General features: G+C 34.2%; 1 protein-coding gene across 5 annotated transcripts in view; it reads left to right on the top strand.

Moving 5' to 3' along the window:
* The window catches only part of LIG1 (DNA ligase 1), a 60,111-nt gene that overhangs the window by 24,430 nt on the left and 21,131 nt on the right, over positions 1–14,550 (top strand). For all 5 annotated transcript variants that reach the window (XM_089995839.1, XM_089995842.1, XM_089995843.1 and 2 more), the window contains exon 8: positions 10,225–10,356. In XM_089995839.1, coding sequence (XP_089851965.1) covers positions 10,225–10,356 — 132 coding nt within the window. The remainder of the gene's footprint in view (positions 1–10,224; positions 10,357–14,550) is intronic.

Below are 14,550 nucleotides of genomic sequence, written 5' to 3'. Positions count from 1 at the left end.
TTTAAAAGAAAACACTATATAAATTATCATTTAAACATATAAAAGTTTGTAGAATGACTTAATTACTAGTGTAATTGATTAATAAGTAAAAAAACATCAAGTAAAACTATATCTAACTTATAATTACTCATCTAATAGCAAGAAATCGAACAACCAAGCAAAACAATAATTCAATATTTCAATAGAAACAAGCTCTAAAGTAAAGTTAAGTTAAAAACTTACAAGAGTAAGAGTAAAAACTAAAGTAAAGATAATCATACTTGAGCAATCTGCCAATGCAGGTCAACAATCAACTTTCGCATCTCAGCAATAACCATACTAGACCCATGACCATATAACAAAATTACAAAGTTCACAAGTATAAAGTTAATTATCATAACACAATGACAAAATCAAATTTCAAACATCCAAAATTGATCCACTTTTACAAGATATGATATCTCAATTCTCAAGTCAAGAGTCAATGACTCAAATCTCAAATACAGGCGAAGTGCTATTATTTGAAACTTCATTTGAATCAATTCTTGAGTTGGAAGTAGAAATTAATGGCTGAATTGGAGTACTAGTGGTTGCATTTTCTCTTGCATCTTCATCTTCAACTCCATCACCACCTTCATCATCAATAAGATTAGCTTCTTCAATGTTTTCAACTTCCATCTCCAAGTCTCTTAAGAAATCCTTCATTCAATAAAATATGACATATTTGAGTTAACATGCAATAGAGAAAGACAAAAAACTAAATTAAAAAAATTTAATCAAGTTAAAATATCAAACAAACTTTTACCTCATCTCCATCTAAAACTCCTTCTTGCATGACCCATTCATCGATTGGTGTTTGCAAATATATATTGTCCAAAGAAATTGGGTCGTGTTCTCTTTAATTGCTTTTCTCTCAGACGTAAATTATAATGGACAAACACTAAGTCATTAAGTTTCTTTTGAGCTAATCTATTTCTTCTCTTAGTGTGAATTTGATCAAAGGTACTCCAATTTCGTTCACATCCAGATGAAGAACATGTTTGACTAAGTATACGAATAACAATTTTTTGAAGATCGGGGGCACATATTCCATGCATTTTCCACCACATTGCTGCATAAAGCCAAAACACACAAAAATGAAAATTTGATTAAAGAAATATTCTTTTGCACAACACAACAATAATGTTAAAGATAAATCACCTGGCTTATGCTCATCTCTAGTCATAACAGCTATAGAAGTACCAAAATCTGCACTTGCGTCTTCAAATAACTCAAGTTGCTTGCATGCTCTTACTCTAGCTGAAATATTTGGCTCCAACTTCTCAATACATTTAATTAAACCACGCCTTACTTCAGGATGCTTTGTGAATTACATGAAATAGTGCAAATAGTCAAATACATTAAATTGATAATTGATAAAAGAAAGTTCATATTCAAAATTTAAAATAATTAATAAAAAGATATAAACAAATACATACCTTAGAAAATTGTGGACTATAGTGGTATTTGGGATTGAGATAGTATGCTGCTGCATGAAGAGGGTGATGAAGTTGATTTTCCCAACGATTGTCAATTATTTTCCAATAAGGTTTATACTTTTTCTCCTCATTGTCATGAATTTCTTTTATAGCCTCTTTGGCTCTATCCATAGCTTCATAAAGATAACCCATTGTAGGATTTTCTTCTCCATCAACCATTCTCAAAACTTTGACCAGAGGTTCTATAGTTTTAACAGTTGATTCTACGACTCTCCAAAAATTACTATTCAATATAATATCCTCCATCTCTTTCCCCTCAGTAAATGATGAATATTTAGAATTGTTCCATTCATCTGATGCCATCATTTTTCTAAGACCACTTCGATGTTTTAGCAAAGATTGAAGCATGATAAAATTAGTGGCAAATCTTGTAGTAACCGGTCTTAGAATTTCTTTCTTATTAGAAAATTGAATCCTCGTTAGGTTCAAAACAAAAGTATGATTGTAGATGAACTTCGTGATCCTTTTTCCTTTTTCCACACATCCAGCTATGCTTTTTATCTTAGACAAATCTTCAAGCATGAGATCTATGCAATGAGCTGCACAAGGAGTCCAAAATATGGTTTTCCTCCTATCCTCCAACATCTTTCAAGCTGCTTGATAGTTGACTGCATTATCTGTGATTATCTGCCATTTTTTAATTTCAAAACATTATTAACATACTAGACAAATTATAAATAACAATGTTCAATAAAAAATTACAAAAAGAACAAAATGATATACCTGAACAACATTCTCTGCACCTACTGTTTCCACCACTTCATCAAATAATTTTAATAAATTTTCTCGATTCTTCACGATACTTGTTGCATCAACTGATTTCAAGAAGTAAATACCCCTTGGACAATGAACCAAAAAATTTATCAATGTCCTTTGTGTTGCATCTTTCCAACCATCAGCCATAATAGAACAACCCATTTCAGCCCAAGACTCCTTGTATTCTTTGAAATAATCATCAATTTTTTTAATTTCTTCTTGTAATAATCTTCCAGAAATCTCAGATGAAGAAGGCGGCTTCAATCCCATTCTTACTGAGGAACAAACTTCAATCATCTTCGTAAAATAAGGAGAATTGGCTGTGTTGAAAGGAATGGCTGAATGATAAAAAAATCTCGCAATAGCTGAACATAACCTATCTCTAGCTTTTCTATCCAAAGTTGCTTTTATTCCAAGTTGCTTCATTGATGGAGACCCTGCCTTCACTTTAACAAAAGCATCAAGATTAGACTTTTGGGCATCATTCATCAATTTTTTCCCTTTTATATATCTTTTCTCAGTAGACTCATCACTTTCATCTGACAAGTCCATATCATTATCATTTACTTCAACAAAGGAATCAATCTCATTTACAATATTTCTCTTATATAATTTGTGTTCCTTAAATGACTCCAAATCCTTACGATTTTTTTTTCTTACAGATTCTTCGACTTTGTCGCATGGTTCCACTTCTCCTTTAATACCAGCAAGATGATACTTAAGTCTATTAATGCCACCACTCATTTGTTTTGTACACCAAGTACATTGTACCCTCTTCTTTTTCTTATCAAGTGGTAAACCAAAATCCCACACAAGGTCCTTTCCTTTGGTGAATGTTGTTGGAGTCTCCTTCTTCTGACATTTCTTTGATGATTTGATAAATCTAAACTGTTAAATTTGAAAAGTTAAAAACAATGATATGGTTAGTAGATTATGTACAAAGTTATGATTCCACACAGAGTCCTTGACTCCTTGTCATGCCATGTTTCCCCTGACACGTTGCCGAAATCATGTACTTTTAAGATAGACAAGAAGAACTGCTAGAAGAACAAAGGGTTACATGTGACATTTAGATGATATTTCGGCGAGATCAGAGAAAAATACAAAACAGGAAATTATGGAGGAAGAATACAGGAAATTCAAGAAATTAACACATAGGAAATTAAAAAGAAATTACAAAACAGAAAAATCAGTAAAAACAAAACAAAGAATTAACAAAACAAAAATTGAAATGTATTGAAAAACAAACAATGCATGTAATGAAAGACAGGAAGTTCAGTAAAAAAAAATGATACTTAGCAAAATGAAGAGCAAAACTCAGTAAAATAACAAAACAAAAAAAATAAAATTAGTAAAATAAAAACAAACAGAAATTCTGGAAAACAAACAGAAATTCTGGAAAACAAACTGCAAATAAAAAAAACCAAAATATGAAATTACCGAAACTAAAACAACAAATGCAATGAGATTGAGACTAATGATACACAGAAATGAACATACGATAAATAATGAACTGAAATAAAAAAAAACCACCAAATTTGAAATGCAGGTAAAAAAAATTTGCAGATATGAGAAACTGCTCTAATACAGGATGAACAAATGATTCAACAATGAGATTAAACAGAAAGCAATCAATGCAGGGAAAATGCGGATAAAAATGAAAATACAAAGCAACAGAAATGACATGCGAAAATGAAAACTTAGACGAATGTTGTGCAACTCACCATGTAATGCATGGTACTGAGGCATACGCCTCAGGTACTGAGGCGTACGCCTCAGGTACTGTCTCACAACATAAGACTCAACGCCTCGCTTCACCTCAGTGTGCATACAACATACATACCTTCACAAATCTCTCCGAAAAAACTCGCCGGAAAATCTTGTCGGAATATCGCGCGGCGACACACTGTTTTTGCTGGAGAAGATGCATCGGATTTGCAACGACGCCTTACTGTTCACCGTCGATGTGTTTGCTTCGTTCCCAAAAAAAATAGCGATACATACCTTCACAAATCTTGTCGGAAAATCGTGCCGGAAAATTTTGCCGGAATATCGCGCGGCGACACACTGTTTTTGCTGGAGAAGATGCGTTGGATTTGCAACGACGCCTTAATGTATTTAATCGATGTGCTTGCTTCGTTCCACAAAAAAATAACGATACATACCTTCACAAATCTCGTCGGAAAATCATGCCAGAAATTCATGCCGGAAAAACGCACGGCGTCACTGTTACTGTTCACGCCAGAAAATCCTTGCCGGCGTCGCTGTTCATGTCAGAGCTATCGTCGGATGGATGAAAACTGAAGAGTCGAAGACCTCGGCTTCTCCTCTATTCAGTCGAGAGTCTCGAGATTGCTTGAAAACTGAAGAGTCGAACCCTAAAGACCCTTTAAGGGTTTTCGTTAAAAGGTATAGTTTTTTTAATTTCAAAATTGCCATTTTCACTAAACCAACGGGTCTTCAGTGACTCGTGACTCGGTCCGAGTCGCCTGAGTCAGAGCGATCCTTCCAGCGAGTTTTGTCAAGGCAAAGGTGGCAGAACTCGCCCGAGTACGCCATGACTCGTGACTCGGCCGAGTCATCACGAGTCAGGTCCGAGTCTTGGCAATCCGAGTATGCCTAGCCGGGTTGACTCGCTGCTCGATGGAGGGCCGAGCCGAGCCGAGTCAGCCGAGTCAACGAGTTGACTCGACGAGTTTTTAAACGTTGGAAATAACCAAAATGCTCCTATTGGACATTATATATATATATTCTTTCACATTTAAGAATATATATATATATATATACACATATAAATACATATTTTAACACCCCTCCTCAAACTTATGATGTATATATTGAAAGTTTGTTTAGTAAGAATATTAGGGTGCAATAAGAGCTTTGGTGAAGAAGTTGGTAAGTTGATACTCATAAGTAACATATGGAAGCTCGATGATTTCTTTCAAATATTCATCTTGTACGTAATGACAATCCATTTTGATATACTTAGTAAACACATGGAAGGTGTGGTTGCTAACAATATAGATAACACTCTTGTTATCACAACACATCTTCAAAGGTTTGAAGATGTCTATTCCCATATCTTTGAGAAAATTCTTTAGCCATACAAGTTCCATATTTGTCATTAGCCATAACCTTATATTCAACTTCAGTAAATGATAGTGAAACTTTTTGTTGCTTCTTGCAGTACCATGAAATCAATGAATCTCCTAAAAAAACACAAAAACAAGTAGTTGAGACCTTATCATTTGAATTTCCTTTCCAATCAACATCAATATAAGCAAGCAAATCTAAAGATGAGGATGAGGATAAGAAAAACCCTGTAATTATAAACTTCTTTATATATCTCACAATCCACAACACAACACTCATGTGTACGGTGGTTGGCACATGCTGAAATTAACTGACAGAGTGAACATGAGCTATGTTTGGTCTGGTGATTGTTAAATAAGTGTGGGATCAATGTCTATATGGAGTATGATCGTCCAGAAGTGTCCCGTTTTCAAGTCTCAGCTTTGCATTGACAACTTCATGTGTCTCTACTTTCTTGTCATCAGTAATACCAGACTTAGCACAAATATCAACAAAAAGCTTCATCTGAGAAAGAATATAACCCCTGGGAGAGTAGGCGACTTTAATACCTAAAAAATATCTTAAAAATCCCAAGTGAGACATATCCAAATTTTCTTTTAAAACATTTTAAATTTCATTAACTCCTTGTTATTATCATATCATCCACATACAACAGGAGAATGACAATATTGGTACCTGTACTTTGAACAAAAAAGGCAGTGTCAATGTAACAAAAATGGAAACCCAAATGAATCATAACACTAATCTATCATACCATACTTTTGGGGCCTGTTTGAGACCATGTAACACCTTTCTTAATCTAAGAATTTTTCCTTTGTCAATACTAAAACTCGGCGGGTGGTGGGGCGATCCATATGAACTTTCTCATTTAATTCTTCATTGAGAAAAACATTTTTGATATCTAGTTGATAAATAGGTCATTTTTGTATGGAAGCTACGACTATTAGGGTTCTAATAGTAGTCATCGTAGCTATGAGGCCAAAAGTTTCTTTATAGTCAATTCGATATTCTTGAGAATAACATTTGGCAACTAGCCTTGCTTTATATCTTTCTAGACTTCCATCACTCTTTGGTTTTAACTTTGAACACCCATGTACAACCTATGATTTTCTTTCCTAAAGGTAAAGTATTTATTTTCATGTTTTGGCTTTCATATGGGCATCTAATTCCACCTTCATGGCTTCGTTCCAATGAGAGAAGTTTTTGACTTCATTATAATTAGATGGTTCATAATAAGAATGTAATGCTATTTGGCATGTTCTATAGTGTGGGGACAAGGAGTCATAAGACACAAACCTATTAGGTGGAATGGAGGGACTACTAGATCTTCTAAGGTTGGATTCTTCTATGGTTGGATTCTTCTATAGTAGGATTATGGCCAATCTCTAAATTTTTATCTAAAGATTTTTCTTCTAGAGAAAAGTACTTTTCTAAAACATTTTGAGGGTTATTTTCCTCATGCCGGGTATAAACACATATACCTTAAGTGGATCTCTCATCTACTATATCACTATCTATAGTATGCTGATCACAAGGTTCTATACTCTCATTACTAGGATGGTTATCATCAACATTATTTTTATTTAAAGTTTCATTATCATTCCTTAGAGCGAGATCAAATAAAAAGGTAGTCTACTTTACATTCAGGATATTCCTTTGCTTCAACATAGTTGGAGAGTTCTATATAGGAATGTATCAACACAATATAGGCTTGATACTTAGATAAAAATGACTCATAAGATACAAATTTCCCAGGGAGTTTTGATACTCTAGGCGATCGTCTAGTTTGTGTTTCTACATGTTTTTCATCATTGATATATTTTTCAAGAGCACATGGATATTTAGAATTACTACGCCTGAAATATTGGATACAACCCTGATCATTATGAAATGGTTCTTCAGTCTTCACTCATATCATGAGGTTCTTCTTCACTAACCTCTTTATCTTCATCAATATCACAATCACTAATCTTTGGAATTAGATCCAACAAAAAAGAATACTCAATTATTTCCTTAGTTTTCTCAATTTCAAAAAAACTTTCTTTTTTTAAAAAAGATACATTTCTTGAAATATATAGCCTTTTATTTTTAACATCAAAACATCTATAGCCTTTTTGATTATTTGTATATCCTAAAAAGAGACAAAGAATAACACATGGAGAGAGTTTGCCATTTTTACCTGTAAAACAAAACATTTACACCCAAAGACTCAATCTAGAGAAATCTAGGATTTGTTTGAAAAGTTTTTCAGTAGGAGATATATTTTTCAAAGAAGAGGATGACATTCTGTTAATAGGATAAACTACAGTTAATGTGCCTTCAACCCGAAATTCTTTGGGTACTTGGTTTGTAATAAGCAAAGTTCTTGTTGTTTATATAATATGCCTATGCATTCTTTCGGTTAAACCATTTTGTTGAGGGGTGTAAGGACAAGATTTTTGGTGTATGATACTATTTAAGTTTAGGTAGTCTTTAGATTCTTTTGATAAAAACCCTTCCCTTAAATCTGTGCGAAAGCTGAAAATATCATTCTTGAATTGGTTTTTAACCAAGTTGTGAAATATTTGAAAATGTGAGAATGCTTCGTACTTGTATTTAAGGAAATAAATCAAAGTGTATCTCGTGAAATCATCCGCAAAATTTACATAATATACAAAACCACTCTTAGATATAACATGTGCTGGGCCGCAAACGTTTGAATGTATTAACTCAAGTGGTCGGGAAGAAACAAATGTTCTTTCATGAAATGATAATCTCTTCATTTTGCCAAGAATACAATTTTCATAAATAAATTTTTTAGATAAGCCTCTTTCTCTATGACCTTCTTTAATAAGCTTCTTTGACTGGCGATCCTGCACTCGACAACCATGAGAGGAGAAAAAAACATTATACCCCATGGTCAGATAATTGAGAAACAGATAAAATATTTAAATTTAATTTAGAAATATATCTAATTTTTGGAATAAAAATTCTTTTTGAGTTTTGAGAAATGTTCTCAAATTTTTTTATTCTTTTTATCTCAAGAGATGTTCTGATGGAGTTATGAAAATACATTTGTTCAACTTGTGTTATGACATTCAGATAACATATCACCATATTTCTAGTAAAGGTTGAAGAACTTTCACTAATTGTGTCAAGGACATATTTCCAATGGATGGATCTTGTGAGATTTTCATATCACTTGACTCTTGTGGAGGTCCAAAAGATGAAACTTTCTTTTGATAAGTTTTTTTTTTAATTTAGGACAATATGTTTTCACATGTTCCGGTTCACGACAATAGTATCCAATACTTTTCTTTCTCTCATACTCATTGCCTTGCTTTCCATAATGTTCATCATTTGACCTCATAGTGTGGTGGCTTGTAGGTACAAATATAGTTTTCCGGTTTAGATACGACTTGAACTGAGTCATCATCACTCTTAGAGATTCGTTTTTTAAGCCTATTTTCTTTCATACTCAATTCTTCTATAGTGTCTTCTATAAAAGAAACTTTTCCTCGATGAAGAACATATTTAGTAGATTCAAAATCTGATCTCAAACCATTAATAAATTGGTAAAAATGCTCCGCGTTTATTTGATTTTTGTGAAGTGAATATCTTTGGGACAATGCCATTTTGGTTCAAGAAAAGCCAACTCTTTTCATAATTCGGACAATCCGTTATAATATTCTCTAATACTCTTGTCTCCTTGAGTCATATTTCGTATCTTGTCTTGCAAGTCGCACATATGTGCAATACCTTTAAGAGAATACATTCTCTTAAGGTAATCCCATGCATCGTTTGCATGTTCGAATTCAGCAAGACTAGAACACTTCTTAATGCCTACACTACTAATTAGTCAAGGCATAGTCTTAGCATGTACCATTTTTCATTCCTTCCACTTTTTCTCATAAGTGGTCATTGCCGCCTTGTTTTTCTCACCCTCCGTAAGAGGTAACTCTTTCTCACCTTTTTCTTTGGTGAAGATTAGCTTAGGTTTCGGATCGGTCCCATCTACTAGTCCTCACAACCCTTTTCCCAATATGAGGTGCTTCATAATTGAAGCCCATGTTACATAGCTTGAATAATTGAGCTTGACGGGTTTTATGGTAATATTTTCATTGTCAACCATTTTTACAAGGGCATAAACAAAAGAAAAGAATAGAGAAAAGTAGAGAAAGAAGAGAGGAAAGAACAAGAGTAAAGATGAAAGTCACGAGCACTCCACCACCAAGCAAACACCACCATTCATGAGCACTTTCAATAGAGATTACAAGAAAACTTCAACACTTTCAAATTTGGAGTGACACACTTCCCAATGTACCAAAAACAATTTCAGCTTAATTACCAAGCCCTCATACCATGTAAAAAAATGAGTTTCTACGAAGATGTTCACTAAATTACCAAAAGTGAACACTCAAAGAGTTCCACCAAAATACCAAAATGAACACAAAAAGAACCACAAATGGGTTCACTCACAAACACCCACTAAAGGGCACAAAAACAAGGAATAAAAATAATACTTTTATTGATCTCAACCCATGAAAGAAGCTTACATTTGAGAGGAGGTTTCACCCCTATTTATACACAAAGAATGGTCTCCAAGAGAGAAGATGGTAGAGGACCCATTGGCTAAGGAACTAAAAAGTAAAAGGTAAAAAGAAGACTAACCTAGTTACTATTTACTAGTTAGGTACTAACCTAACATATGTATATATACAAATACGTATACATACATGAACGTTGTATATACATTTACATGTATATACATTTACATTTTGAACAATATTTTGTTTGATTTGTTCCTTTCCTTAAATTGTTTGTCACAGATAACTTTATGCCTTTTGTTTGTGATTTATTTTGCTATCTGATGATGCAGGTTCTAAGCACTCGTGCCCGAAAAGGTGTCATATTGAGTGATATCAAAGTTCAAGTCTGCATTTTTGCTTTTGATATTTTGTACCTTAATGGCCGACCACTGCTTCAGGAACAGCTTAAAATCCGTCGAGAGGTTGAGTATTATGTCGTCGTTTCCTTGGAATGGACAGAATCGATGCATCACCTTCCAGTTCTTTTTCTTAGTAGTTTAGCTCCTATATATTTCTTATGTAGAATGTTGGTTGATGTGTCCAGTTCCTATGTTTTTTTGCACTATCTGCTATGTGCATCTAGTCAAATCATTTTTGTCCTGCATGTAATAATTCAATTCCTTCAAATGCCAGCTGTAACAGAGGCAGTATGTGATAGTTAATATATTGGGCGTGGAGTCTGGTGTTATGTTTCTTTTTAAGCTACCAGATGTTTGCCTTTTTCCCTCCATCCACTTGAATGCTAGCCATGAAGATGAAATGAAGGTTAATTCAATATAAGAGTGATCTCTATATCATAGGCCACTGCACAATCTCATGGATGGTGATTATGCATCAAGATGTCAGTGGCTTCTTTGGCTACTATTTGAATATTTTACATGTTTCTTGTTGCTGCCGGGAAGCTTTAAACGATCTTTTGGTAAGCAGAGAAGGACAATTTAACCCATATATTGGGGGTCCTTTGTTAATATATGTATGTTAATGTATGTATATATATATATATATATGTGTGTGTGTGTGTGTGTGTATTTTGTATATATGTATATTTTTTATTATTAGGTTGTATTTTTGGTTTTTTAATGTTTGTATTTTTATTTTTGTCCAAGGGAATTCTAGTCATTTTAACCAGCTATGTAGCCGTTGGGAGCTCACCAACGTCTCTCTCTCTCCTCTACTTTGTATATATATGGGACTTATGGTCCCCATTTGAACTATGCATCTTTTGTGCATTTTATGAATTAGTAAAATCAATTATTTTAATTGTCTGCATGTGTGTTCTTGTGAGTGCCCCTTTGCGGGTTTGTATTTATGCTCTTGCCCTTTATAGGCATTTTATCTTTAAATCCTTGAGGATTCATTACATAGTATTAGAGTCATTGGCTCTTGCTTCTTGCTTGTGGTCGTGAGTGGCATTGGTGATATCCTCCTCAAGTGTTCGTGGTGACACATTTGTTCGTGCATCCTTCACCCTTCCTCGTTCACTTTCTCCTTTTCTCCTCCATTCTTTCTCCCATTCTTTCCATGGCAAAAAGGAGGTTGTCACCATCATTCCTATCAAGTTCAATGGTAACAATTACTCCAAGTGGATGAGGCACTTCCTAGTGGAAAAAAAACTAAGACATTTGGTTGACGGCTCCACTCTGGAAACTCAACTTTTCTTAATGAGGAGGTGAATGGAGTTAAAGAAGCATTAAAGGATGGTGAAAAGGAAAAGGCTATGGTCTTATCATATTGCATTAAAGATTTATGGTTAAAGATTTATGGGCCATAACGTATCACATGGACCAACAATGCTGGAATACGCTATATCGTGTTGTACGAGACGATACAGTATTGATAACACTGCATAAAACATAATAAATATATTTTTGGTTTGAAAATCTTATATATATATCCATGTTCTCGTGTCCTAATTTTTACAATTTTCTCGAACTCGTGTCCCGTATCCGAATGACATATCCGTATCCAATGGTGTCTTTGTGACATAGGTTATGATGTTAAAAATAATAAATTATGCCTCAAGAAATGTTTATTTTGTTGAAAAAGAAAGCTATTTTGATTCTAGTATGCCTAAGAAAGATAATGAATATTCATTTTTCTTGGATTTGTTGCCTAAAGAAAGTGATGATGATGTTGTTGATGTGCTTGATCAAGATGAGAATGTTACCACAATTTGGAACCTTCAATAAATGTCCAAGATAACAATAATGAAAATGTTACCATAGAAGTCGAACCTCCTATCCTCACGTATTTTAGAACCAATGAGAACCAACATAGTGCTTTAGAAAGATTCTCTCAATTATAATAAGATGAATCTACCAACCTTAGGAGATCTACTAGGATTTTAAGACCTGATAGATTTGTATCTTATGAATCTCTCTCCACAATATAGATCATGTTTAGCCCGCATATATTCCTACTTTGAACCCAAAACTTATAGTCAAACTAAGGATCATCCAGAGTGAGTAGAAGCCATGAAGATAGAACTGGAAGCCTTAGAAAAATATAAAACTTGGGATATTGTGAATTACCAAATGGAAAGAAAGCCAATAAGATGTAGATGGGTATATAAGGTTAAAACCAAAAGTAACATGTCATTAGAAAGATGTAAAGTTAGATTAGTCGTAAAAGGGTACACTCAAGAATACAAGATAAATTATGAGGAAACCTTTTCCCCTGTAGTGATAATGACCACCGTTAGGACCCTCATAGTAGTAGCTTCCATTAGTGGTGAAAGCCTTTCAAGTTTTCAACTGCTTATTTGGCACATCTGGTATTTCATGAATAATATTATTTTTAAGGGGAAGAGTAGATCAGTGGAAGTTTTCTAGATGGGTTGCATCCAAACAATCAGGTTGCACCTCATTGGAAGCCTTCAAAAATCACCAAATAGAGTAGCAGAAAATTGGAAGAACTTGTTTAGCTGGTTAAAGCTTCCTCAAGGGTGTTTCAAACTGAATGTATAGAGTCTATTCATCCAGCAATGGAGGGTAGGATTCACTCTAAGAGACTACACAGGACAATTCTTAATTGCGGGCTGGGTATACAGGGAGAACAATATAGCAAACAAGGATTGGTGTTGCTGGACTAAACTTCTTAACCCGCTACCTAGTTGGGCTCTCTCATTGTGGAGTTATCAAGGTGGGATCAAGTCAGTCTCCTCAAAGCTCACTTGGAAGGGTTTGGGGGGGGTGTCGTGCTCAATTTCTCTTAGACATCCTCTGCAGGTTCTTCTCCTTCAAACGGTGCCAGGTTCATTTTTATTCAAAATTTTGTAATGAATTGTCATGTAAATTAGCTCACTTAGCTCCCATTCACTCAAATCGGATCTGGAAGGACAAGCTACCTGATTGGCAGCCTCTATATCAGTCCAATTAATGTTGATGTTAGTATGTATATATCATTTTGTTAATATACAGATAGGGGTCTGCCCAACCCCATCATTTTCATTAAAAAAAACTATGCATTTTTCAGTTGTATGAGATGCGTTAAGCAACTTGTTAACAAAAAGGACTTGCTATTTTGCTAAGTATTAACCACTCCCTATAATTGTGACGAAATCTAACCTATGTCTTAATATTACAAATAAGTTGGTCAAATCATTTACGTCATTCAACTCCTATATGTAGATGACATGATCATCACAAGTGGAGACAATTTGTCAAATTAAAAATAGTTTTGAATTGACTGATCTTGGATTTCTTATATATTTTCTTGGTATTAAGGTGGCGTACTCCCCTCGTGGGTATTTATTGACCAAAACTAAATTCGCAATTGAGACCATTTACATGTCTGGAATTACAGATGAGAAAAGACCCGGCACTCAAGAAGTAATTAATGCAAAAATGAAGATTGATGATGGAGCGCTTTTGAATGATCCCACACCGTATCGTCAGATGATTGGAACTCTCACATATTTATCTATCATCTCACTTGATATTTCTCATGCAATTCATAGTCCAAGTCAATTTCAACACTCACCTACAACAATGCATATGAGTTTTGGTTTGAGGTAATTATATACATTAAAAAAAACTGCTTTCAAAGGATTTTTATCATCTTCTTTCTCCCTTGATTTAGTTGCATACTCTGATTTAGATTGGGTAGGGGATCTTAATGATCGTCAATCAAGTATTGGTTTTGGCGTGTTTTCAGGTGACTCGCTCGCGTCGTAGAAGTGCAAAAAGCAAAAAAAAAATTCTCTTTTATCAATGGAAGCCGAGTACCCAGCAATGACCACCACCACATCCTAAGTTGTATGGTTGAGATGATTGCATGAAGATATGCGAGTGCACTTGATGATGCCGAGCGCCATTTATTTTGCTGTCAACCATATGTTTCATGAGAGGACTAAACACATTGAAATGAATTGTCTTTATGTTTGAGAGAAATGCTTGAAGAAGACTATATCATTGCTTTATGTAACTTCTTAATAACAATTGACAGACTTCTTCACCAAGGCATTACCTTCTAGATTTTATTTTCTCCTCGACAAACACGAACTTTTGGTGATCTCACTATAAGTTTGAGGGGACACACACACACACATATATATATATGTGTGTATTTTTTATTATTAGGTTGTATTTAGGTTTTTTTAATGTTTGTATTCTTAT

Source organism: Nuphar pumila, chromosome 2 (genome assembly GCF_984573655.1).
Source record: "Nuphar pumila chromosome 2, dmNupPumi1.hap1.1, whole genome shotgun sequence".
NCBI classification, from domain to species: domain Eukaryota; kingdom Viridiplantae; phylum Streptophyta; class Magnoliopsida; order Nymphaeales; family Nymphaeaceae; genus Nuphar; species Nuphar pumila.
Note: the sequence above shows the minus strand (reverse complement) of the source record. Positions and strands in the feature narration are given on the sequence as shown.